The sequence below is a fragment of the Fragaria vesca genome, linkage group LG2, assembly GCF_000184155.1.
Source record: "Fragaria vesca subsp. vesca linkage group LG2, FraVesHawaii_1.0, whole genome shotgun sequence".
Classification (NCBI taxonomy): Eukaryota; Viridiplantae; Streptophyta; class Magnoliopsida; order Rosales; family Rosaceae; genus Fragaria; species Fragaria vesca.
In genome coordinates this window covers 24,231,302-24,255,865 of record NC_020492.1, presented here as the reverse complement: position 1 = coordinate 24,255,865, position 24,564 = coordinate 24,231,302, and the positions used below count along the sequence as shown (strand labels likewise).

The following is a 24,564-nucleotide window of genomic DNA, read 5'->3' as shown; positions in this document are numbered from 1 at the left end:
GACCGGGCTCGGACCTTTTCATAAGGACTGGGCTCGAACCGGTAACAGTACAACCGGGTCGGTCTTTGCATTAAAAAATTTGGAGCCCGGGGAAAGCCCGGCTCGGCAAAAGCCCAGACCGGTTTGGCCGGGTTTCGGGCCTATTTTGCCGTCGTCGAGAGGAAGAGAAGAGAGGTACCTGAGCGTCTGATTCTCAAGAGGGAAACCCACAATCAGAATGAATCGATTGGAATTTGAAAACCACAATCACAAAATCAACAAAGTTCATCAAAGCACCAATCTTTCATATCCAATTCAAAACCCAATTCACCATAATCACAAAGCAAGCAAATTTCAAGGCTTAGTTTGAAGGTACCTGAGACCTTTCTCGTTGAAGGTGACGGCGATGGAGCCCTCTTCTGCCACGCTGAGCTGCCGCCGGAATCGCCGCGTCTTCCGCCTTTTCTGCTGCCACGGCGGCTTCCCCAATTTGTGAGAGAACTCAGAACTCTGCTCGTTGCACGGAATATGTGCGCTGGCATCGCTGAGACTCAAGAGGCGCGCAGGCGGCAGGTGTCGTCGAGAGGCATGGAGGCACGGAGGCTTGGAGGCGCGGAGGGCGAAGTGCGGAGGGCGAAGGGCGGAGGCGTTGAGAAGAGCAGCGTGTTTCGTCTCTCAGCATCTCTGTTTGGTGTAAACTATGAAGTTTATGACTTTTAGGGTTTGACTTTACACTAAATGGACTAATCATGTGTGGTTGAGCCTATCTTACTAGTATAAGACTGCTAAAATTATCCAATTGTTGAGTGACATATACGTAGGTCGGGCTTTCAGGCTTAAAAACTTTCACAAAATTAGGGCTCGGGACCGGCCCAAGTATAGTTGGGCCCTGCCTAAAATGGCAGCAAATAAATGAGGGCCCGTAAAAAAGCCCGGCTGGTCCGGTCCGGTCTTTTTTTTCATTTCGGGTTTTATGCCCACCCCTACTTAAACACCATTCTTTGAAGATTTATGTCGGTTAATGGGTTAGTTAAAAAAATTGTATGTTCAAGATTCTATTATAAAGAAAGTAAACATCATTATGTCAATGCATTATTTTGCCGCTTACATCAATCTCCCTTAAATCTTTCTCAACAATTTTAAAGTTTGCTGCAAATACAGAAATTTGGTTTCTCTCTCGTCATTGTCTCTACTTTAGAGAAAGTTTTAGAAAACCTATTAGAGCAAAACAACTAAAAATTTTCTAGATTGAAGAATGAAGAATATGGGAAACATAAAGGAGCTGTTGAAGTTACCGTTACAATTTAAAGTAACTCACGAGAAAAAAAAAAACTGTTGAAGTTACGGTTACAATTTATTGTAACTCAATTCCAACTCGATTATAAATTTATAATCAAAATCATTTCAACACTAAAAATCACTACTGTAAGCTCTCTAACTATTCATATGCGTGCAGTGCACGTACCCATGACCTCAAGCTCTCAAAGGGAGAGGAGAGACATACAATTTACTCAACTCTATAGTTTAAGCTTTACCAAAATCTAGAAACACATGCACCTCCCCTCCATACAGCACATAACGTGGTCCCAATTCATTGCATTTCCTACCCAACTTCCCATACCATCCCTTAGATCTAAACCCCATCCGACGACCCCCATACCTCCACGATCCTCCCCTGCAAACCTTTGATTCAGCCTCCTCCTTATGGCTCACAAGTCTCCACGATGCCGCTTGCAGAGCCCTCCTCTCTTGTTTACTCTAATGAAACATTAAAGTCCCGCTCTTTTCATTTTCTCTCACTTGAAAACCAAACAAAGATCCAACCTTTTCTCATTTTCTCTCTGCCTAAATTTATCTGTGTTTGGATCAAATGTTGCAAGACCAAGCCACGAGCTCTCTTGCTGCGAGCTCTCTGCCTTCCAGCAGTGAGAGGTCTTCCAGCTCTGCATTCCAGCTCGAAGTTAAAGAAGGTAGAATTGTTAGATTATCACTCATTATTTAGTCTTTTTTCCTAATTAGGAAAGCTTGAACATGCTTAAATGCTTAACTTATGAATCTAAAAGAGTCTCCCATCTGGGTTTTGTAATGAATGATTTTCTTAACCCGTTTGTTCTTTTCTGGCGGCAAAGCTCATCCTTATTAGGCTGTTGGCCTGTTGCATTTGTTTCAGATATGAAAGATGGCTCTTTTTTACTATGTGTAGCTTAGCTTGTTATTATGAGTCTGTTCCATTATGAATCTGAAGAATTTTACAATTTCCCATCTGGGTTTGTCAGAATGCGGAATTTGCTCAACTGGGTTTTGTTTCTTTCCCGGGAAAGATTGATTCTTTTGAAGCAAAAGATATGGAAGAACTAAGTATTTTAATATGAGGTCCTGAAAAAGATGGTGTTGTTTTTGCTTGAACTTTAGGCCTGGAAAGTGATGAGGAGATCAGGAGAGTGCCGGAGATTGGCGGCGAATCGGCCGGAGCATCGGTATCAGGCAGGGAGGCCGGTTCGTTAGCCGGTCCAGATCGGGTCCAAGTGGCAGGTGAGAGCCAGAGAAAGAGGGGAAGAAGCCCAGCTGACAAGGAAAGCAAGAGGTTGAAGAGGTGAGCTCAGCTGCACCGCTTTCCTAGTTGGTTTTACTGTTGTGCCCTTGTTGAGTGAGCTCATTGGCATTTTGGTATTTTTGGGTTGCTAAACTGAACAGGTTGTTGAGGAACAGAGTTTCAGCTCAGCAAGCAAGGGAGAGGAAGAAGGCGTACTTGAGTGACTTGGAAGTTAGAGTGAAAGACTTGGAGCAGAAGAATTCTGAGCTTGATGAGAGGCTCTCTACTTTGCAGAATGAGAATCAGATGCTTAGACATGTATGCTACATCATTCTCCTTAATTACCCTACTTCATATTCATCATTATTGTCTATCATTATGGTATCATTCTTGTTGGAAAAGTGCTTTCAAATTTTTGGCATTTCGTAATGTTAGTGATGCTGATGACACAGAGAAGTAAAGTTTAATCAATATAGAAGAAAGGTTTGCATTTAGGGGTGTTCCGGGAAAACATTGTTGATGTGATCTGAACATATGGGATGATTGTTGGGGCCTTGAGTCAGACACTTGTTGAAAGTGGAAAGCTTTAAGGACATGTATGTGATTGGGGGCCTACTCCACCTGATCCATTACATCATAGTTTTCTCTTTAACATGGAAAGGTGATGTATGAAATAAGGGATAGAGGTGATGCTGGATGCTGCCAAGTTCACTTTTATTCATGATTAAGTTGGTTAATCAAAGTTAGCATATGTATTCTGTTCATTATGAAAGATTCATTATGGTTCAGTTTATGATCCTTCTTAACATGTGTCACGTATGTAGTTTTAGTGTCTAACACATGATACCGCCATGGTGAAATGGTAGTAGTGATGTACCAATGGACTTGAGCAAACTTGTACCTGTTAGGATTGGTGACTGTCTCGTATAGTTGTCTATTATTGCTTGCCACATCCATATTGTCAGCATAGCTAATTCATTCATCTCTGAGCATAAAATGGCCCGCAAGCTATGAACCTTATCATCATCTTAATTAGCGAATAGCGAATGCATAATGATTAGGGTAGTGCTGGAACTTCTCAAGCTTTTGTACTGGAGACTTGACAGAGTTGGAAAACATTTCATAAACTGGTCTCTAGGTCGGTTTAAGTTTATGCTCAAAGCCTTGATTTCTTGTATTATGCTGCATCTGTAATGTAACAGTAGCCAGTTTTATTTAATAGCTTATGACAGTTATTTATGTTTGCTACAGATATTGAAGAACACAACAGCAAGCCGGCGAGGAGGCGGCGGTGCAAATGCTGAGGGATCTTAGTAGGATAGGGTGTGATGAGTGGATGGACTGAGAGAATGTAAGGCTACAGCTACCGAGATGAACATATGGGAGGCAATACAACTTTAATATTCTAAGCTGAAACATATCGGACCTTTGGCATGCTTAACTTTAGATTAGCATCTCCTTAAAGTTATCTTTGCTAGTATTGCTTCATTTGCTTGCCACTTTCTTGTTCTTCTCTGTATGCACAGATTTTGTGCCAATTTCGGTGACAGAAATGTGCATGTATGACTTAAAGCTTGAGGCACATCCCGTGAACGACTGAAGGCGGCGCCCATGGTGGTGTGAACATAGCAGCTAGCTAGGGTGAGAAAATTAGTAGTGTTGGTTTTGCAAATGTAGTTAGAGTTTGCCCACTGATTGTTCTTTGAAAAAATCTTGTAGTTGCTTAATGGAAGGAGATTGTGAGTGAATCACTAAATGGAAATAAAGTAAAATTAAATATATCCTCTTTAACAATGTGGTTTCTATGGTATCGAAAAAACAACTCCCAGTTATGATGTCCAGTACCCCAGTATAGCTTTCCAATTATGCCTAGCCCTGAAACACGGTTCGAAACTTGTCCAAAAGAAGAAGATATATGCATCAAGAAAGAAACGGAACCTATGATTAAACGGATGGGTAAAATATTGTATATTTGAAGTTGACATCTGTTTAATTTTTATGGTTTTATTTTAATCTAAATAGTCTTTAAAATCACAATTTTTCATTCAAATAGTTCTTATTGTTTTATTTTAATCTGAATAGTCCTTAAAGTCATGATTTTTTATCTAAATAGTCCTTATGGCATTTTAACTGAAGAAAATGAATCGAAATGACTATTTGGATGAAAAATCATGACTTTAAGGACTATTCAGATTAAAATAAAACCATAATGACTATTTGGATGAAAAATTGTGACTTTAAAGACTATTCAGATTAAAATAAAACCATACGAATTAAACAGATGTTGACTGGCAACAACAACGTTCGGCTCTGAAGACCACTTTGTATGGCTTACCGAACCTCCCACTCATATTAGGGATGTTCTTCATTCTGATGTAAGCATGTTGAGTGGCTAATTGGCCCTCAACTCTGTTTTTTTGAATGCATTCCACCTTTTATAAAAAAATAATAATAATAAAAACAAAAACAAAAACAAAACAGATGTTGACTTCAAACCAGAAGTATTAAACAAATTTCAATTCTAAACGGATACATTAAATCCATGATTCGTTATTCCTCATTAGAGCCAATATTCATTGCCCCTTGGCCCCCTTCTTTCAAACGGGGTTGGTTACTAAAATAAGTTGCTGGTTTGTAACGAACAAGGGGGGACTGTTCTTTGATGTGGGATGAATTCGAACATGAGCAGAAGGTTTCATTGCCCGTGATCAGATGGGTCAGCATATTGCAGACAATATGGAATTAGTGTTAATTAGAGTTTAGTGGCTTATGATGTATGCAGTGTTCTAAAAGAAGAATGTTTAACCCGTTATGACGGGCCTCAGGCGTCAGAAGCGTTATTGTCACAGGACTGCGCGAGCTATTATGTAACTCTATCCGCTAGATCAGAGACAGAAGTGTATCACTACTATGTTTTTACGGAGTCATTTTCATCTTCGTAGTTGTTTGGGGTATTTTTTCTTTTTCTCTTCTGAAAAAGAAGAAAAGGAAAAATGGTAACGTTGAATGAGATGAAAATGGAGAGCACCGACAGAGGACAATATGGCTTGTTCATACCGACGCAGTAGGTACACGGCAAACAGCGAAATCAAAATGCTTAATACTATTTTATAACAAATTGTTGCTTCTTGATATATACCTTCAACCGGTAAACATACACGTGTTTCAATCTCATTGGAGGGCATGGTTCCAAGTCAATATATCAACCCCTCAATTATGTGCAAGTTCTGCATTTGTATTATTGTTATTAGATGAGATCAGTAATGAACTAATGGCGAGCTGAGATTATTAAAAGATTATGGAGTGTGTGTGATAGGGGGAAGAAACAAAAAGAATATATATTAGGAGGGAAAAGTTAGGGACTTCATATATTCAATCATTTTCTATATAAATACACATTTAAAGAAAATAGTTGGTGTCACTCTATGAATAATAAAATGTAAAGAACATCATACAAATAGTTGTTTCAAGAAACTGGAATACAACATTTTATGATAATGCATTTTTTATTTACTTGTGTTGAAGTTGATAATGTGATGAGGTTTTGGTTATAGAGACTAAAATGTCTCTTATCATAATACTACATACAACTAAGAATATGTTGAGATTTAATTTGATCAGGTTCGTTGTGTTTCAATCCCGTAATAATTTCATAGATGGATGGCTAGCTAGATGTTTTTACTAACTCAACCACTTACAATAGGTAGCCATATATTTGTGTTGTCATACATTTAGTGTTTCTTGCAATACATAAAGTTTTTATTACAATTTACAAAAAATGAAAATGTGGCTAACGAGAAAGAAAGATTCATCAAGTGAAGACGAAACGAGGGTATTTGAAGGTTTCTAAGCTAATTTGGGTATTGGGGAAGCTTTGCATGTGGGACCATAGGACATGTTTTAAGGTCGGATATAAATTCTTAACTGCGGAATCAACAACTGGATTTATAGTGATACCTCGACTCTTTTGTCTCTTGTTACAAATGATTTTACGCTCGATCTTGATAGCACATTTATAAATGATATAATGTTGACGTTGATTGTCTTGCAAAAAATAACATCACTCAAACTCTTGAATTTGAAGACCCTCATTCTCATGTCGTGCGAGGTTATATATAGATATTGGACCATGTAGCTAGAGTTGTGGTTACTTCTTTTACTCGAGTTGTAAAAAAAAAGAAAAAAAGAAAAGAAAAGAAAGCGACATTGTATATACGCGTACAAGCCGTCAAGCCTAGCAAGGCATCACTGTCTGCAAGTGAAAAACGAGCTGGACAGGCGGGCAACCGGGTGAGCCGGTTAAAAAAGGAAATAATAGAAGAAAAAGAAAAATATAGAGGAGAGTGTGATAAAAGGACAAGCAAAGCCAAAGCTGTGCATGAGTGGAGAGAGAGCCAAGAACAATCTCTCTCACACCGACACTCTCAGATCTCTCCTCTTCTCTCTTCTCCGATATTCAGAATCATAGACAACTGAGCCACCACTCATGGAGGCCAATGCCGGAATGGTCGCCGGCTCGTACAAGCGCAACGAGCTCGTTCGGATTCGTCACGATTCCGATAGCTCTGTAAGTAACTCTTCCATTTTTGATTTATTGTGTTCAATTGTTTGTTTAGTTGAATCTCTGCGTTCTGTGTGGACGATCTGAGTGTCGGCAGTGTGTAGTTTTTTTTTTTTTCCTTTTTTTCAGTGATTTTAGTTTTTGTTGATGATTTGGTTTGCATTTCCGATCAGTAATTTGACTTTGATTTCACTGCTTGCTTTGACTTTGATCATGAAAACGGATTTGGATTTGATCACTAGGAAAAATCTGTGTGAGGAAAGCTTAGATGCAACACATTTGAAATTGAGATTTGAGTCTGGATTTAGCAAAGTCTGCTTGAGCTTTGTTATATTTTTTTCTAACAATTATTCGATTGCTCGTATGATTTCACATATGTGATGGAAATGTGTCTATTGAAAGTCAATGTTTGATGCTGGTAACTTCGATTGGTGACATTTCTGGACGACCGAAAATGATTGTTTTGCCAGGTCACTCTAAGATCTTGATAGTTACTCATCTCAGCTGATTTCAGTTCAAATCTCACATAACTTGAGCTTTCGTATTTGACTCCTATACACATAACACTTGAGCTAATCTTACTTTAAGTTTTCCTTTTTCTTAACATTGTCATTATTTAATGCAGTCAAAGCCCTTGAAGAATCTGAATGGCCAGATATGTCAGATTTGCGGTGACACTGTTGGACTTACAGCTACTGGTGATGTCTTTGTTGCCTGTAATGAGTGTGCCTTCCCTGTGTGTCGGCCTTGTTATGAGTATGAGCGGAAAGATGGGAACCAGGCTTGTCCACAATGCAAGACTAGATATAAGAGGCACAAAGGTTGGTTTCTCTTTTCAGTGTTTTTATTGAGTTTATTTTTGAAGGATTGCAATGAAGTTGACTAATCTGATAACTTCAGGGAGTCCTCGTGTGGACGGAGATGAGGATGAGGACGACATTGATGATCTTGAGAATGAGTTCAATTACGCACAAGGAACTAGACGCCAGTGGCAGGGAGATGATCCTGACCTCTCATCTTCCTCTAGACATGAATCTGGACAACCAATCCCCCTTCTCACAAATGGACAGTCGGTAGGCAACTAAGAAAACGAGCTTGTCCATACCAGTTATATGTCCAAAAAATAAATTATGTTCTATAAACTAACATGCTTATAGTCTGTACAGGTTTCTGGTGAGATTCCCTGTGCTACTCCTGACAACCAGTCTGTGCGAACAACATCAGGGCCTTTGGATCCACGGCAGCCAGGTATAACTTGATCATATTCATTCAAAAAGTCTTCGGAAAATGGCTTATTTGAATTGTCGTCTAATCATGTTATCTATTGTTACAGTTCCCGTGAGAATAGTGGATCCTTCGAAGGACTTAAATTCTTATGGGCTAGGAAATGTTGACTGGAAAGAAAGGGTTGAAGGGTGGAAACTCAAACAGGACAAAAATATAATGCAGATTACCAGTAGATATACTGAAGGAAAGGGGGATACGGAAGGCACTGGTTCAAACGGAGAAGAACTCCAAATGTGAGCATCCTAAAACGCTTCATTTAACTTGCTGATCTGATTGTAATTGCTGAATTGAACGTCTGTTGTTATCTCTGTTATAATATTAGCTTATCTTTCAAAATTAATGTACATTAATGCAGTGTTGGAAGATGCATTGTCTTCACATGATAAACAAGAGAAATGAAAAGTGCCTTTCCATGTTGCAGATGACAATTTGTTTTCTCTTATTTTCACTTCAGGGCTGATGATGCTCGACAACCTCTGAGTCGTATTGTTCCCATCTCTTCCTCTCATCTGACACCGTATCGTGTTGTGATCATACTTCGGCTTATCATTTTGTGCTTCTTTTTGCAATACCGTGCAACTCACCCAGTGAAAGATGCATATCCATTATGGCTAATATCAGTCATCTGTGAGATTTGGTTTGCTTTTTCATGGCTTCTGGATCAGTTTCCAAAATGGTTTCCCATAAATCGTGAGACCTATCTAGACAGGCTCGCACTGAGGTTGGTCAACTTCTTATCTTCTTTGGCAATCTACAGTTTGATGTGTTCCTTTGGATTCTTATCATTTTGAATTACCTGAATACTCATACTCTTTTAAACTGCAGGTATGACCGTGATGGGGAACCATCTCAGTTAGCTCCAGTAGATGTGTTCGTGAGTACAGTGGATCCCATGAAAGAACCTCCTCTGGTTACAGCCAACACAGTTTTGTCCATACTTTCTGTGGATTACCCTGTGGACAAAATCTCTTGCTATGTATCAGATGATGGATCTGCAATGCTGACATTTGAATCCCTTTCTGAAACTGCGGAGTTTGCAAGAAAGTGGGTGCCGTTCTGCAAGAAACACAACATTGAGCCTAGAGCTCCTGAGTTTTATTTTGCTCAAAAGATTGATTACTTAAAAGACAAGATACAACCTTCTTTTGTTAAAGAGCGCAGAGCAATGAAGGTGAGTAATGTGCATGTATTCCTCTTAAAGTCAGGCATGACTATTTCACATATGTCTACTTCTAACACTGGACATATGAGAAATAGTCATGCCTGACAGCCTGCTTTATACATATTTCTTGATTAGTCTTTCTGATATCCTTTGCTTGTGTACCAAGATATCATCATTTAGTACGTGACCCTAGAGCAGTATATGCATACTAAGACATCATCTCTCTGATTCCTTTCCATATCAAACCCAAAACAGAAAATAAAGAATTCATTATTTCCTGTGGTCCATTGCTCTCTAAGCTATATGATACAAGATCTGGTTTCCAGCTTTATTCTTATCGGTGCCTAATATTCTCATCTCAAAACAATTTTTCTTCAATGCTTGATTGGTTAAAAAATTACCAATTTCATTGTTGTTAGAATATTGAATTTTCAAACCATCACCCAAAAGGAAAAAAAAAAAATAGTTAAAACTCGGTAAATTTGACTGCAGTAATATTAAAGTAATAGTATTTTAGCTTTTATCTTTAGGTGGTCTATAAATGATAAGTTTTCGTTATTTTCTGGAAGAGCTCAGAGGAAGTCTAGATAGTAGGTTGTAGCAACTTTATGTGTTTACACTTCAAATGGAGAATAATGTGTATATTTTTGACCAACAGAGAGAGTATGAAGAATTCAAGGTAAGGATCAATGCCTTGGTTGCGAAGGCACAGAAGATGCCTGAAGAAGGTTGGACAATGCAGGATGGGACTCCATGGCCTGGGAACAATTCTAGGGATCATCCTGGAATGATCCAGGTACCCTCACATTCTTTATCCAGTGTATTGAGTTTCTGCCTCCTCATTTTTTCTCTTACGGTAATTATAATTCTCTATCATGTGATACTGCAGGTCTTCTTAGGCCACAGTGGGGGCCTTGATACAGATGGCAACGAGCTGCCTCGACTTGTGTATGTTTCTCGTGAGAAGAGACCTGGCTTCCAGCATCACAAAAAAGCTGGAGCAATGAATGCATTGGTATGCTGTTCTCTTATGTTGTTTTTATTTTAGTTTTCTTTTCTGAATGCTATAATCAAAGGTTGACCGAGTTGGAACTATATTTTAATTAAATATTTTTCTGATAAAGATGGGTAATTGCCTAAATGACTCATGTGTTATTGATATGCATCTGTATAACTGCATAAATGCTCACCACTAGCTTCTATTTATGGAGGATTAGATCGTCAGTGATTCTTTTACCAAGTACACCAAGATACGTATCATATTGTTAGAAGATGCTAACATTCTTTCAATTCAGTGTAGCAATAGTTTGAAGAGTACATGTTTGATAATTAATATACCATCTTAAATAAGATTATCTGAGACACAAAAGGTTTTCTGATTAGTAATTGAATACCCAAACCATCTCAACTATCTGACATGGTTTACAATGTGTCTTGTAGATTCGGGTTTCAGCTGTCTTGACAAATGGTGCATATCTTTTGAATGTCGATTGTGATCACTACTTCAATAACAGTAAAGCCGTCAAGGAAGCCATGTGTTTCATGATGGACCCAGCTTATGGGAAGAAGACCTGCTATGTACAGTTCCCACAACGTTTTGATGGGATTGATATGCACGATCGATATGCCAATCGTAACATTGTCTTCTTCGATGTAGGTTCTACTTGTTTTGTAATCATCATTCAGAAATAACAAATATCATTCAGTGCACCTTTCCAGGAAAATAACACTGTTATTACTTCTTATTTGCAGATCAACTTGAAAGGGTTGGATGGCATCCAGGGTCCAGTCTATGTGGGAACTGGTTGTTGTTTCAACAGGCAAGCTCTATATGGGTACGATCCCGTTTTGACTGAGGAAGATTTGGAACCAAACATCATCATCAAGAGTTGCTGTGGTTCAAGAAAGAAGGGAAAGACCAGCAATAAGAAGTATATTGACAAGAAGAGGGCTGTAAAAAGAACTGAATCTACCATTCCCATTTTCAATATGGAAGACATTGAGGAGGGTGTTGAAGGTAGATTCCTCTTATGTTCTAGTTTTGGATCCACTGCCGACTTCATTAATAAATTCCATTTTAATTGACAAATTTGAAAAGAAAAAAAAAATTATCAGTTTGAGTAGCACTATATCACAGATAAATCATAACAGTGATCTACCCAATCATGTCATGGAATGTGAACTAGATTCTTTGTACTCTGCAGGTTATGATGATGAGAGGTCCCTTCTTATGTCTCAAAAGAGCTTAGAGAAGCGTTTTGGTCAATCTCCAGTTTTTATTGCAGCCACCTTCATGGAACAAGGGGGCATTCCACCTACGACAAACCCTGCAACTCTTTTGAAGGAAGCCATACATGTTATAAGCTGTGGATATGAAGACAAGACCGAATGGGGAAAAGAGGTCAGTTAGTATAGCAATTTGGTCCAACCAGCTCTTATTTCTTAAATTTAAATAAAAGCATTGAGCTACAGATATTGAATGGACCTGCAGTTGTATTCACAATAATTGAAATTCTGTTTTGTCACCAGATCGGATGGATCTATGGTTCTGTGACTGAAGATATTTTAACCGGGTTTAAGATGCATGCTCGTGGTTGGATATCAGTCTATTGCATGCCTCCCCGCCCAGCATTCAAGGGGTCTGCTCCCATCAATCTTTCTGATCGTTTGAACCAGGTGCTTCGGTGGGCATTGGGATCTATTGAAATTTTGCTCAGCAGACATTGTCCCATATGGTATGGCTACAATGGAAGAATGAAGCTTTTGGAGAGAATTGCATACATCAATACCATTGTTTATCCCCTTACCTCCATACCACTGATTGCATACTGTATGCTTCCTGCGTTTTGCCTTCTCACAAATAAATTCATCATTCCTGAGGTAAGTACTTGTTTTTTTTTTCTTTGCATTGAATTTAATGCATGATTTTTTAGTGCACTAAATCTGTTGAATTCTTTTGCAGATAAGCAACTTCGCTAGTATGTGGTTTATTCTTCTCTTCGTTTCGATTGCTGCAACTGGTATTCTTGAGCTCAGGTGGAGTGGAGTTGGTATTGATGACTGGTGGAGAAATGAACAGTTCTGGGTCATTGGTGGAACATCTGCTCATCTTTTCGCTGTCTTCCAAGGTCTCCTAAAAGTTCTTGCCGGGATTGATACCAACTTCACTGTCACGTCAAAGGCCTCTGATGAGGATGGGGATTTTGCAGAGCTTTATGTGTTTAAATGGACATCACTTCTCATCCCTCCCACCACGGTTCTCATCGTGAACTTGGTAGGTATTGTGGCCGGTGTTTCATATGCCATAAACAGTGGGTACCAATCTTGGGGGCCACTTTTTGGCAAACTGTTTTTCGCCATGTGGGTCGTTGCCCATCTTTACCCATTCTTGAAGGGTCTGTTGGGTCGCCAAAATCGTACCCCTACAATCGTCATTGTGTGGTCTATCCTCCTTGCTTCTATATTTTCCTTGCTATGGGTGCGCATCGATCCATTCACATCCGACGCCACAAAAGCTGCTGCAAAAGGTCAATGTGGCGTCAACTGTTAGTTCACTTCACAGGCATACTTGCTGTGGAAACGCCATTTCTCTCCACTTTTGTGTGTATATAACAAGATGTGAAGTAAAGTCATCTACAGAACTTTTTCTGTTCAGTCTCTGCAGTTGAAGTCCCAAAAGGGAGTCTGGTGGATACGAAAAATGAGAGGAAACACCTCCGATACCTTTTTGTTGCTCCTTTCACAAGTATTTATGTTTATTGAACTTTGATGTTAGTGATTGTTGTGCAGTATTTGTTATGAAGAGGATGTAGAAGCCAATTATTGCAGCTGTTGGTCTGAATTGGACACTATTTTGTGCCAATGCTAAATTTATTTATGGGGTAAACTTATTCATGTTGGAAACTACAATTCAATACAGATTCTTTGTTTCTTTGTGTGTGTCTACACTTATTTCTATCTTCAAGTCATCAACTTCAAAATCTTAGTGACTGGATCACTGAACTATGAATTCTCATTCAATCATACAGATGAATGCTAGAAGCTAAAGCCAAAATCCAAAGCTACTATAGAAAAGCTGTACAACTCTCCTAGAGTTGCAATCTTTTCAGTTTTTATTCACATCTTTGTATATTGTTTTTTTTTTTTTTTTGTTAATAAACAATCAAAATGCCAAGTCTATGCTACTCGTGTTTATTGCAATGTAGGAATAAAAGGGTATGCACGTCATTTCAATTACTTGCAATTCCATTCCTCCTTTAGAGGATAACCACTTTGGTTCACGACATTCTTATTTTGCGATTTCTAGCGCGGCAATTTACCTCCATTGTTGTCAAGCACAATTAGGAAAGGCAAATTTCGTGGCAGAATCTTTCACATATTATGAACACCAAGTTTGAGTAGGCAGTTGGTTGCAAGGACTAAAATATCCTTGATATTTTCTCGAAATTTTCGTTTTTTACAAGCACCGATATTAATTTTTATATATTTCTGGTATTTTATATTTAGTCTATTTTTCATCAAATATGCAAATTTTATATAAATTTTAGTAAAATTTCCATCAATAATCGATATTTTCTTGATATATCCATCACGATTTTCTTTTTTTGAATCACCGATATTACCGTGATTATCGATATTTTAATCCTTGGTTGGTTGAATTCCCTGACCCTGTTGCACAAAATGCTTCTATCTGACTACTTGTCCTCTATGTATTCGTGGTGTTTATTTTTGTAATTATTTATTTATTTTTATTAACAAAATAAGGGTGTATATGTCATTTTGTGACAGGCTTGACCGAACGGCGTCGTATTGTTACCTGGAGTGGTGGAGGAGGTTTAAAACCCCCTTTGAGCCTCCTCCTCGGTTTCTCACATCACACAGAGTTTAGGGTTTAGCAGCGAAACAAATCAGAAGAAGAGAAAGAGAAAATCGAAGGTAGAAGAAGCAATGGAGGGTCTGACGGAGGCAGTGAACGACATGCACGTCACGGAGTCGGCGGCGAACAAGAAGAATCATCGCCTCCAGAATCGCATCCAAGTCTCCAACACCAAGAAACCCCTCTTCTTCTATGTCAATCTCGCCAAGGTACCTAACCCTAGACCTCTCTCTTAGCTTTTCTTATGATATGGATCTTCAAAACGACATGCCGTATTGTACTCATGGTTTTGCAATTTCGCTTTCGCAGAAGTACATGCAGCTCAACAATGAGGTCGAGCTTTCCGGTCTCGGAATGGGTACACTCTTGTTTTTCCCTTTCAATTTTTGGATATCGAATCATTTATTTATGGAATTGGGAGCTACATTGACATTGTGTTGTGGTTTTGTATCGACAGCTATTGCTACAGTTGTCACCATTGCTGAGATTCTCAAGAACAATGGATTGGCTGTCGAGAAGAGTATGCCTCTGTCGTAGTTGTGTTTTCGGATTTCCGTATAACTTTGGGGGCTGACATGTTGTTGATGTTGATTTAACCTCTGTGCAGAGATCATCACCAAAACTGTTGACATGAGGGAGGATGCAGGAGGGCGCCCAATTCAGAAAGCAAAGGTACATTTTCGAATTATGTATTAGCTTAACTATATGCTGGTGCATCTACATTGATAATTTGGTGTGACAAGACGGCAGTATGAGGACTAGGGTATTGTATGCTAAACAAATTGTGGCTATTCGATAATTATTTGATGTAGCTTAAAAGTTAGTGAAACATGGAATGGAACCTACATATGAGCACATCTAGCTGGTATTGCTTGCAAGGAACATACCATAGATATGCTTCATATTTGTTGAAATGTCTTCACTCAAGGAAATTAGGCATCATAGTGTTCCAAGTTTGCTTGTTTCTGAATGTCTTAATGGACTGGCATCTTTTCTATGGTCTCTTGCTTAATATTTTGCTGTTCAGTGTTCAAGCAATTATATACCAGGTCCTCAATGATATGTTATGCCTTCAACTTTAAATAAGGAACAATTACCTTAGTTTTGTTGAACATATAGTTTAACCAACCAAAGAGTTGTTGGTCTAGCGGTCAGACACTTGGTTTACTCCCAAGTGGTCTGCTGGGGTGGGGTTCGACCCTCTCCCATGGTACCCACCTAGCAATTGCTAGAGTTTCCTGTTTCCCAAATGTTGTGGGGTCAAGCGGGAAGCCTAGGGATTGGTCGGGTCAAAGATCCGGATACCCTAGTTTCAAAAAAAAAAAATAGTAGTTTAACCAGGGTTGGGTGTAAATGGTTTGGTCATTCTTCAGTTGATCTTCACACAACATATGATGATCAAATTGACTATAGTAGAATGTTCTTTAGTTGATCTTCTCATGACTATAGTAGAATGAATTACGTCTCTTTCATGAAGTAGTGTATTACTGTCCTTTCTATCTTGAACAAGCTGATTATATCATGTCATTTCTTTGTTGTTTAGATTGAAATACTGCTTGGAAAGTCAGACAAGTTTGATGAGATACTGGCTGCTGCAGCTGAGGAAGCCAATGAATATGAGGACCAGAGTTGAAATGTGCTGTTTCAGATTGCAGTAACTGATAACTTCTTTTAAGCTGTGGATGTCTAACTTCTGTTCGTAGATTGGCTTCTCCAAGTGATTTTTGTTTAGCTATTATAATATCAACTTTCTCGTTTAGGAATTGTTGTAAGATGCAGTTCTCTCTGCTAAATTTGAATATGAAGAGTTCAGTGTTGGATCAGTTCAGTGTTTGAGAATCTTATAATATGAAGACTTTGAGTTTTCTTTGCTGGTAGATCATCCTTGTTCTTTTCAGTGCTTGTGATTTTGTTGTTTGGATTGTTTCCTTCTGCCAGGGCACTGAAAGTATTTTAGCTCTGTTTTCTTATGCAGTGATAGATTCTGCCAAGTAGCTCCCACAGTTGAGTAACCACAAGTTAATATAAACCTAAATCGAAAGCTTCCAAACCCTTTTGCAATCTAGTTGAAGGAATAATTCTGGGGTTAAAGAAACCAACTACTGTGTTCACAAGACAAAAGTTCAATGAAAAGTCTGGAATAGCGAAATCTGATCAATAATAACTGACCAAGACAATTTCATTAGTGATCGAAACAAAATTTCATTTGTGATCGAAGATAGGGAAATGAATAGACTAGTCAATGGCGTAGCAAATCTCCAATGCAATTAATGGGTGAGAACTGGGATACCCTACAACAAGCTTGAGCCTTGAGGTACCCGACAACATATTACTTTATGCAACAAGCCAAAGTAACACATCAGTATCTCGAACCGCACTGCTAATATTTCTTTCAAGAGCCAAAAAACTCGATGGATTTATATCAATCCTCAATAACATCAAAATTCTAACCTCAGTAAAAACCCAAGGCTCCCTGAGCTGAGATGCGAAAATAGAAGAAAAAATATCCAACAATGAAAAAAAGGGCAACATGCCCTGTGTCATAAAAAAAGTTATCCCACTTCCCTCCCTGCTCTCTTAAAAACTTAATTGTAAGTTTCCTATGCTTCCTCATCATCCTCTACCAGTATCTTCTTCATTGCTTCATAGCACATAAAAGAAATTCCAGCTGCAGGGACCAACTTCATGCAGCTAGGCCCAAGCCCTCTGTATAAACCGGCAATACCTTCGTGTTCAAGTATGCTTGTAAGGGCGTGAAACACATCATTATACTGCCTGCCACCCACGGCCCCCACCTGCATATGTTTGCGAGCCACTTCGAGTGGGAAAGTCGCAGTACTTGAAATAGCACCAGCTGCTGATCCAATTAAAAGGGTCTGAATGTTCCCGATCTTCTCCTGCTTGAAAATCTTACGATAGGCTTTCCGCAATGTGTCATAAGCACAGTAATTTGTTGCAGCATATGGAATGACTCCAATAAGACTGGGGGCAAGACCTCTATAAAGCTCTGCAGGTCCCTCTTCTCGCACAATTTTTACAAATGCATCGAGAAGGCCGTTATATACGCCTCTCTGCAGATTTAACAAACACCATCATGTGATAACTATGTGCATAGTCAAAGACAGGAACAGGACTTCTGCTTTTTACAGTACCTGAATGGTTAGCCGAGTCTTAAGTAATTCAAGGGGATATGTGACAAGAGTAGAGCTCACTCCAGCACAGGCACCTGCAATTAATGAGGCCGGAATTGGAAGTTTGGACTGTTCTCCATCTTTGGGAGACAAGTGCTTGTTAACTGTGTCATAAGCAAACAGCTGCAGAAAAGAGAACAAAAACTTAGCCAAAAAAGAATACTGATATCTTTAAAATCCTATCAATAATTTGCTTCCCAAATTTCAGTGAATACAACAAGTTACCAAACAATAATATGGCTATGATCCAAATACACATTACCCCAAAATACTTTAAAAAAAGAAAGAAAAAGAAACACATACACACATTTAATATATCTCCTCAAACATAAATTTGCTTCATCAATGATGAGAGATGACATAGTTAAAAAGCTAACAGGAAAAAACAGACATGCACGTCAAATCACAAAACTGCAGCAGTACCCCTGCTAAGACTAACAAAGAGCACCATGAAACCAACTCAGTTTCTTTGATCCACACTATGATCACCCCTGTGTTCTGCCTATCGATTGTTAAGTGAGTCACAAAACTTGGGACTGACAACAATCATGCAAATGTACTAAGATGAACCCACATTTTAAACTTTCCTGCACTGTTCATTTGACAGGCCCACTGCAAGAGCATATTGTAAAGAACAAAGGCGTCAGCTAACTTCAGTCGAAAAGTTTTGGATCATGGATATCAGATTATTGGTGCGAGGAGTTTCAAATAAAAATTGTGACAGCACAACCAAATGAGGAAAAAGTAGAATCAATTTGTAACCAAAACAAAACGAGTGAATCATAACCTAGCGCCTTTGACCCTGGATGTGTAATTGTAGAAAATGCATCTAAGCAAGGCCAACAACCAACAGAACCAATATCTCAACAAAAACAAGTGGTCACTAACGATCAACTACAACCAAATAATGCAAAGCTTTAACCATACTATCATCATCAACACAACAAAAGGCTGAAAATATCTGCTGAAAGTGTCCACAAAAGAGCCAATATACCTCTATAGCCTTGCTCGGCGCAACCCGAATCACATTGACCAAATTCCCCCTAAACAACCCCGTCCACCCATCAACCTTCATAATATCATTAAACACCTCAGTACTCGAATTCCCACTACTCCCAACCATCAAATGCGTCCTTATAGTCTCCAACGGCGCCACCGCCGTCCTCGACACCGCTCCGGCCACCGCGCCACTAATCAACCTCCTCAACGAAGGATTAGCAATCTTAATCTTCAGCTTCAGCCCACCCTTCTTCTTCTTCACCACCCCTACCCCTTCTACCACCTCCTCCTCCTCCTTGGCCCCAAAATTCTTAATCCCCTCCACATACTTCATATACAGGTCGGCGTACGGCAGCTTCATCCCGCCGCCGCCGTCGCCGCGCGGGTTCTGCGGCTCCGGCGTCGGAGAAACTCCGAACCCCATTCCGACTTGCGAAACGCTCGCGAATAACCCTCCGGCGTGGGGATATTGCACGGGTTGGGGACTCGATTGGAACCCCAAGTTGCAGACGGAGAAGAAACCGTCGCTCCGGTCGTCGAAAACCTGAACATCTCTCCGGCCCATTTGATCGGAATATTACAACGATTAGGAAACAATTCACAAAGATTCGATTTTGATCAAATGGGCATACAAAGAATGCATTTTTAAAACATGGGCATGGTTAAAGGTTGGAATTTTTGCAGGGAATATTGGTTTTTGAGAAAAGGGTGGGTGAAAATTTCAGGGTTTGGGTTTGAAAATAGACAAGGAGGCGATGAAAACGAAAGGGGGAAGGTGAGAGAGAGAGAGAAGAGAGGTGGGTGAATGATATGTGCACACACACTCGTTGGGCGTCTGTGACTGAGAGTGAGAGTAGGCTTTAAATATGGTGTGGTGTCTCTTTAGGTGGGTGAAGGGGAAGAAGGAGAGGGGAGGTAGGTTTTTGTGTCCAGGTTTAGAGACGCCTGTATAAAACGACCTGCGCCATTCATATATATACGCCTTGTCGTTTTGTATGAGTAGAGCTCAAGTTTTGGTTTATTATGGATTTTGACCCCTTAGTTATAAAACTCGACCATGAAAACTAACATCCTATGATTAAGGATTTTGTTAAAGGAAGGGTTTATACTTTAGGAGAAAATCAGTACTCAATAGTTTTCAAGATATAATCTCTTCATTGATGAAATTACAATATGATTCATTCCTTATATGAGAAATGAGGATCATGAACATTACCATAAAAATGCTTCCTTTTCTTTCTTTACTTCAGTTGGTTTGTACAATAACCCATGAGTTTATGAAAGATCTTTGTTCTAAACCTTATTATTAGTTTACCAACGAGTCTCTGCAATGCATGAGCTAAACAATGCCTCAAATCTTGCAGAAATGAATGAGAAAGATTTGAAAGTTAAGTGCACCAACAAGTTACAGGTGTGGCTAGATTGTTGACAAATTGCTTCATCTTCGAATAAAAATACAGAGTTCACTAAATATATGTTGCCGCATATGCTGATTCTGATCACTGGAATGTTAGCTAGGTTTGTGCTGGCATGGAAATAGAAAATTCGAATTCTAGTATACTTCATTAGCATATTTGAAATTCACTAGCTAAAGTCTGCTTCAATCGAGCACATAAGAGCAATTTTAACACTCTCTCTATTTTAGCTTTTAGCTATTTTAGAGAGCGTGTTTAGCTTTTTTAGATATTTTAGGAGCTCCAGCAGACTAGCTAAATTTAAACTATTATAACTTTTAGCTATCTCGCTAGCTAAATATAGCTAGCGAGATAACTCATATGAGGCTAGCTATAATTTATTACATTCCTTGTAAGATATTTTATGTGATATATAAATATATTTAAACTATTTAATTTCTATTTAAAAAATAATGTTGATGTAATGCTAGCTAAAATAGATAGTATTGATGTAGCCACATTGCTAGCCAAAATGACATTTTAGCTTGACTAACATTTAACTTAAAAATGGTTATCATTGCTAAAGATGCTCTAACCATATTGCTAATCTGAAATTACTACTGATGATGCCGAATTCCGCCGACGAATCTGATGAATGAATAGCATATATATCCGAGGAATCCAAAGCTAGCCAGTGAATACAATTTGTATTTAACTTACTTTCCTTCTAAAGAAATTGATTTTCATGTGTTTATTTCGTGAGAATTAAACTCGTACTTTTACTTAAATCTTTTAAGGCGAGTCTCTTACTCATAAAGTGAACATGAAAACGATAACGAACGGTAGTTATCTAACAATATACACTTGCTACGAGAAATATACTCTCGTCTATGTATGCTATGTGACCATGTGTGCGCATCACTTTCCGTTACAATGGATATGAAATGTTGGCGATATTCAAACTTACTTTAAGCAGGGGGAAATAGTTCCAACTATTGTTTCAAATACAAAGCTTTTACTGCATGAAATTATAATTAAGCATATTTACTAGAAGTATCTCCCACAGTCCCACTAGCCAATATTCACTATTCATGCTCTTGTTCTCCTCATGCTTGTATAAATAGTTGAAGACGTAATGCGTATAACGTAGGTTTATCCTTCACGAATCTATTCACATACTTGTGGTTTCGCTTATCAGAATCTCAAATCACCCTTTTATTGTGTCTTAGGATTTTAGGTTGGGATGGGTTGAAATTTTTTCTTAAAGTTCTTTTAATTTTTTTTCTATATTTTACATATCACATTTTAGATTAAAAACATATTAAATAATCACATAGTTAACTGATATTAAGAAATCAATATTATAACATTTTATAGAAATTCGATAACCAAAGTTAAAGATAAAAGAATATATCTACTTAAATTGAACCCTACGCTCTTGAATAGAAGCAAAATCTAATAACTAAGCACACAATCACTATTCTAACAATACAGTAAACGAGTGTATAATCCTTAAACCTAACAGGACGGAAAAACACAATCTAATAACTATGAATCAAACATTGGTACTATTACAACTATATATCTATATATATATACACACATCATTAGCATTAGTCATCTACAATAAAATAAGCAAGCAATTGAGATTAGAATTAGAATATCAATAGAAATATAGGGCATGTTTACTAACCTGGAATGGAATTAAAAGTGGCGGAACTGATTCCGGGATGGGTAAATTCTGGTGTTTACTAACATGTCAAGGTATTAGAATGGGTGTGAGTCCCACTTGCTTATTAGGAATCAATTCCTTCTAGACCCCCTAATCCAATACCCATCTCCCCCCTTGGGTATCAGAATCAAGCTAATGGAATCAACTTTTGCTTCCAAAAATCTCCTCACATAATTATAATATTTCCAAAATACCCAACCCTAAATATATATATATATATATATATATATAGTAGAGAAGACGACAAAAATGAGAAAACAACAACGACAAAATAGCAGAGCAGACGGCACACTCCAAGGTCAGTTTCTCTCTTCCATGGTGATCGATAAGCTTACTTGATTTTGTTTCTCGTCTCCTCTTTGTTTCGTTTGGTTCTATTTCAATCTCAAGTGTTCATATCTGTGCTGCAATGTCAATTTCTTCTCTCTATTCGTAATATGTTTTTCGTTGTATGGTTTATGAATTCTTGTTCACGATGATTCTTCTGTGAGTAGCATATTTCAGTAAAATCATAATAAGAGACGATGCCATTAGCTCCACCTTATTTATCTTGGTTTTAGTTATCATATTTACCTCCATAACTAGCCATCTTTATAATGTCTGATTAAAGGATGAAGCTCTCCTTATCAAAATGTTAATCAGTCTTTGGGGGTCGCCATGCATAGTAAGATTATCAGAAAACCATAATAAACGAAACCATACTAACAGGACAATTTGGAAGAATTACGAAATCCACAAGCACAGACACCTCATTCTTTTAAGCCAAATGGAAGTAAATAAACACACTGAAAATCACTGGTTTTGAATAAAACTAAAACACAATGTTGATGCCTCAAAGAAATTTAATCTTTGTCCCTGTCCATAATGGGCATGTTCTCTTCCATTTTCTAGTATACACATTGGTTGAAGGCATCATATCACGTAGAATGTGTCTTGTTGCACATGCAATGTAGAAAGGTTGAAAAGAAGAATAATAAAATTGCAAACATCTAGCTCCCTTTTTTGTAAGGGTATTTTAGTAATCAAACTAGTTTTAATTTCGATTCCATATGGTAAGTAAACAACATCAATCGTAATTTAGTTTCATTCCTGTTTTGATTCCTTATGGTAAGTAAACAGTAGAATGGAATGAAATATTCCGATACCGATTCTAGTTGATACTGATTCTTGTTGATATCAATTCATGATTCATGATAAGTTTCATTCCAAGTTAGTAAACGTGCCCATAGTGCGATGGAATGATAGAATATTGAGACTATCAAGACATTAATCAATTGAGATTTGAGATGATGGGATATTGGGACTAAATTTGATCAAGACATCAATCAATTGAGATTTGAGAACTAGGTCATATGACACGTACAAGACTCCAAAAGGATGACCGATATAACTAAAAATCATACCTGCAGATTAAAGAAAGAAAGCTTGGCACTTGACTTAGAATTAGTAAGCAAACAATTGAGATTATAATTAGAATATCAATAGAAATATAGTGTGATGAGATGATGGGATATTGAGCTAAATTTGATCTAGGCATTAATCAATTGAGATTTGAGAACTAGGTCATATGTCACATACAAGATCCTCTAAGAGGATGACCGATATAACTAAGAATCATACCTGCAGATTAAAGAGAGAAAGCTTGACATTTAGCTTAGCTGCTTCGACAAAAGAGAATGGAGACGTATACAATGACAAAGAAAAAGAAATAAAGAGAAGAAAGTTGACCTAAAATATATTAAAGGAGCAACTACTTTTAATAAAATAAACAATATATATGTAATCAGATAAAAAAAAAATCATATGAATTAATTTGGGTTGGGTTGGTTTTCATAATTTAACTTTTTTTAATTATAAATATGCAACAAAGCAATGTTTTCTCAAATAGTGCGGCTATTGGGACCTTCAAATTTGCTCACTAGACCTCACTCTATTTTAAATTATTAGATGACATATACATCTTTATACACAATGACTATTAAGAACAATAATTATACAAAAAGAAATATTGTATATATTCTCTTTAGACTTTCCAATTCAATAATAATTTATTCCATTCTTTATTATTTTTCTTATATATTTTGTTTTTCCAATTTCTTTTTATTAAAGCATATATATAGTTTATAAGAACTAAAAAAATAATCAATATCGATCATGTGAGATACAATTTTTATTATCATACATGTTGAATGCATATACTTGCAAGATTTGCAAGATGCATAAATATTTTTGCAAAAAAAAAATACTATCGATTATAGAAAATATATATTTATTGAAATAATTTATTATGAGGTACAAAATAGAGATCAAATTATTCAAAAGAAAAAAATGGAGAAAAAATAACACGTACAAAAGAGAAAAACAATTAAAAAGATATATAGAGTAGTTCATGATAGAATATTTTCTTGCATGAAAAAAATAATCAAAAAATGAAGGTAAAAATAATAGATGTTGACAAACAAAAAGGAAAAAAGAAAAAGAATGAGAGGTCTATTGATTGAATAAGAGGTAATTAATTGATTGAAATATATGTCAATAAATAACTAAGGTTATGTTAGGAATTTGAAATAGGTCTAGTGAGTAAATACTTATATTGAAAAGTAAAAGGGAGGTGTAGAGAGAATGAGAGGTATAGTGAGTAAATTTTGGAGATCCCAATAACCACTCTTTCTCAAAATCTAGGATGGACTGTAACCACCGTATCCTATGTGTAGGTACGTCTTTGATTGTGCAACCGAAGTTGTTTTTAGGGCCAATTACATATAAGTCCATTTTGAGACATTTTTTTCCACATAGATCCACCCTAACATTTTTACCCACATAAGTCCACCCAAGTCTAAATAAGGTTTT

The 24,564-nt window shown here is 37.6% G+C and overlaps 4 protein-coding genes across 4 annotated transcripts; 3 read left to right on the top strand and 1 right to left on the bottom strand.

The window, feature by feature from the left end:
- Positions 1-1,683: 1,683 nt before the first annotated feature.
- Positions 1,684-4,301, top strand: LOC101314818 (transcription factor HY5-like). Its single transcript, XM_004291421.1, has 4 exons — positions 1,684-1,949; positions 2,392-2,572; positions 2,674-2,830; positions 3,764-4,301. The coding sequence occupies exons 1-4, from the start codon at positions 1,850-1,852 to the stop codon at positions 3,824-3,826; spliced, it is 501 nt and encodes a 166-aa protein (XP_004291469.1). The 5' UTR covers positions 1,684-1,849; the 3' UTR covers positions 3,827-4,301.
- Positions 4,302-6,874: 2,573 nt separating this feature from the next.
- On the top strand, positions 6,875-13,463 carry LOC101314532 (cellulose synthase A catalytic subunit 1 [UDP-forming]-like). The gene is made up of 14 exons (XM_004291420.1): positions 6,875-7,079; positions 7,699-7,894; positions 7,974-8,146; positions 8,240-8,321; positions 8,407-8,593; positions 8,815-9,081; positions 9,186-9,531; positions 10,181-10,318; positions 10,412-10,537; positions 10,963-11,175; positions 11,275-11,539; positions 11,727-11,923; positions 12,052-12,402; positions 12,485-13,463. The coding sequence occupies exons 1-14, from the start codon at positions 6,999-7,001 to the stop codon at positions 13,070-13,072; spliced, it is 3,210 nt and encodes a 1,069-aa protein (XP_004291468.1). The 5' UTR covers positions 6,875-6,998; the 3' UTR covers positions 13,073-13,463.
- A 935-nt stretch (positions 13,464-14,398) lies between these two features.
- Positions 14,399-16,274, top strand: LOC101314245 (uncharacterized protein At2g34160-like). Its single transcript, XM_004291419.1, has 5 exons — positions 14,399-14,607; positions 14,708-14,756; positions 14,856-14,918; positions 15,006-15,070; positions 15,942-16,274. The coding sequence occupies exons 1-5, from the start codon at positions 14,470-14,472 to the stop codon at positions 16,029-16,031; spliced, it is 405 nt and encodes a 134-aa protein (XP_004291467.1). The 5' UTR covers positions 14,399-14,469; the 3' UTR covers positions 16,032-16,274.
- Positions 16,275-16,711: 437 nt separating this feature from the next.
- LOC101313953 (adenine nucleotide transporter BT1, chloroplastic/mitochondrial-like) lies at positions 16,712-19,472 on the bottom strand. Its single transcript, XM_004291418.1, has 3 exons — positions 18,584-19,472; positions 17,551-17,712; positions 16,712-17,469 (listed from the first exon to the last, which is right to left on the bottom strand). The coding sequence occupies exons 1-3, from the start codon at positions 19,151-19,153 to the stop codon at positions 16,999-17,001; spliced, it is 1,203 nt and encodes a 400-aa protein (XP_004291466.1). The 5' UTR covers positions 19,154-19,472; the 3' UTR covers positions 16,712-16,998.
- Between the last annotated feature and the right edge of the window lie 5,092 nt (positions 19,473-24,564).

Bases quoted from the DNA above. Each gene is read 5' to 3' on its own strand.
- LOC101314818 (XM_004291421.1), top strand. From the start codon at position 1,850: ATGTTGCAAGACCAAGCCACGAGCTCTCTTGCTGCGAGCTCTCTGCCT. The intron at 2,573-2,673 runs GTGAGCTCAGCT...TAAACTGAACAG, and splicing joins GAAAGCAAGAGGTTGAAGAG to GTTGTTGAGGAACAGAGTTT. The intron at 2,831-3,763 runs GTATGCTACATC...TGTTTGCTACAG, and splicing joins AGAATCAGATGCTTAGACAT to ATATTGAAGAACACAACAGC.
- LOC101314245 (XM_004291419.1), top strand. From the start codon at position 14,470: ATGGAGGGTCTGACGGAGGCAGTGAACGACATGCACGTCACGGAGTCG. The intron at 14,757-14,855 runs GTACACTCTTGT...TTGTATCGACAG, and splicing joins GCTTTCCGGTCTCGGAATGG to CTATTGCTACAGTTGTCACC. The intron at 15,071-15,941 runs GTACATTTTCGA...TTTGTTGTTTAG, and splicing joins GCCCAATTCAGAAAGCAAAG to ATTGAAATACTGCTTGGAAA.
- LOC101314532 (XM_004291420.1), top strand. From the start codon at position 6,999: ATGGAGGCCAATGCCGGAATGGTCGCCGGCTCGTACAAGCGCAACGAG. The intron at 11,176-11,274 runs GTAGGTTCTACT...TCTTATTTGCAG, and splicing joins GTAACATTGTCTTCTTCGAT to ATCAACTTGAAAGGGTTGGA. The intron at 11,540-11,726 runs GTAGATTCCTCT...TGTACTCTGCAG, and splicing joins CATTGAGGAGGGTGTTGAAG to GTTATGATGATGAGAGGTCC.
- LOC101313953 (XM_004291418.1), bottom strand. From the start codon at position 19,153: ATGGGCCGGAGAGATGTTCAGGTTTTCGACGACCGGAGCGACGGTTTC. The intron at 17,713-18,583 runs GTATATTGGCTC...TCTTTTCTGCAG, and splicing joins CGCCGAGCAAGGCTATAGAG to CTGTTTGCTTATGACACAGT. The intron at 17,470-17,550 runs GTACTGTAAAAA...TTAAATCTGCAG, and splicing joins AGACTCGGCTAACCATTCAG to AGAGGCGTATATAACGGCCT.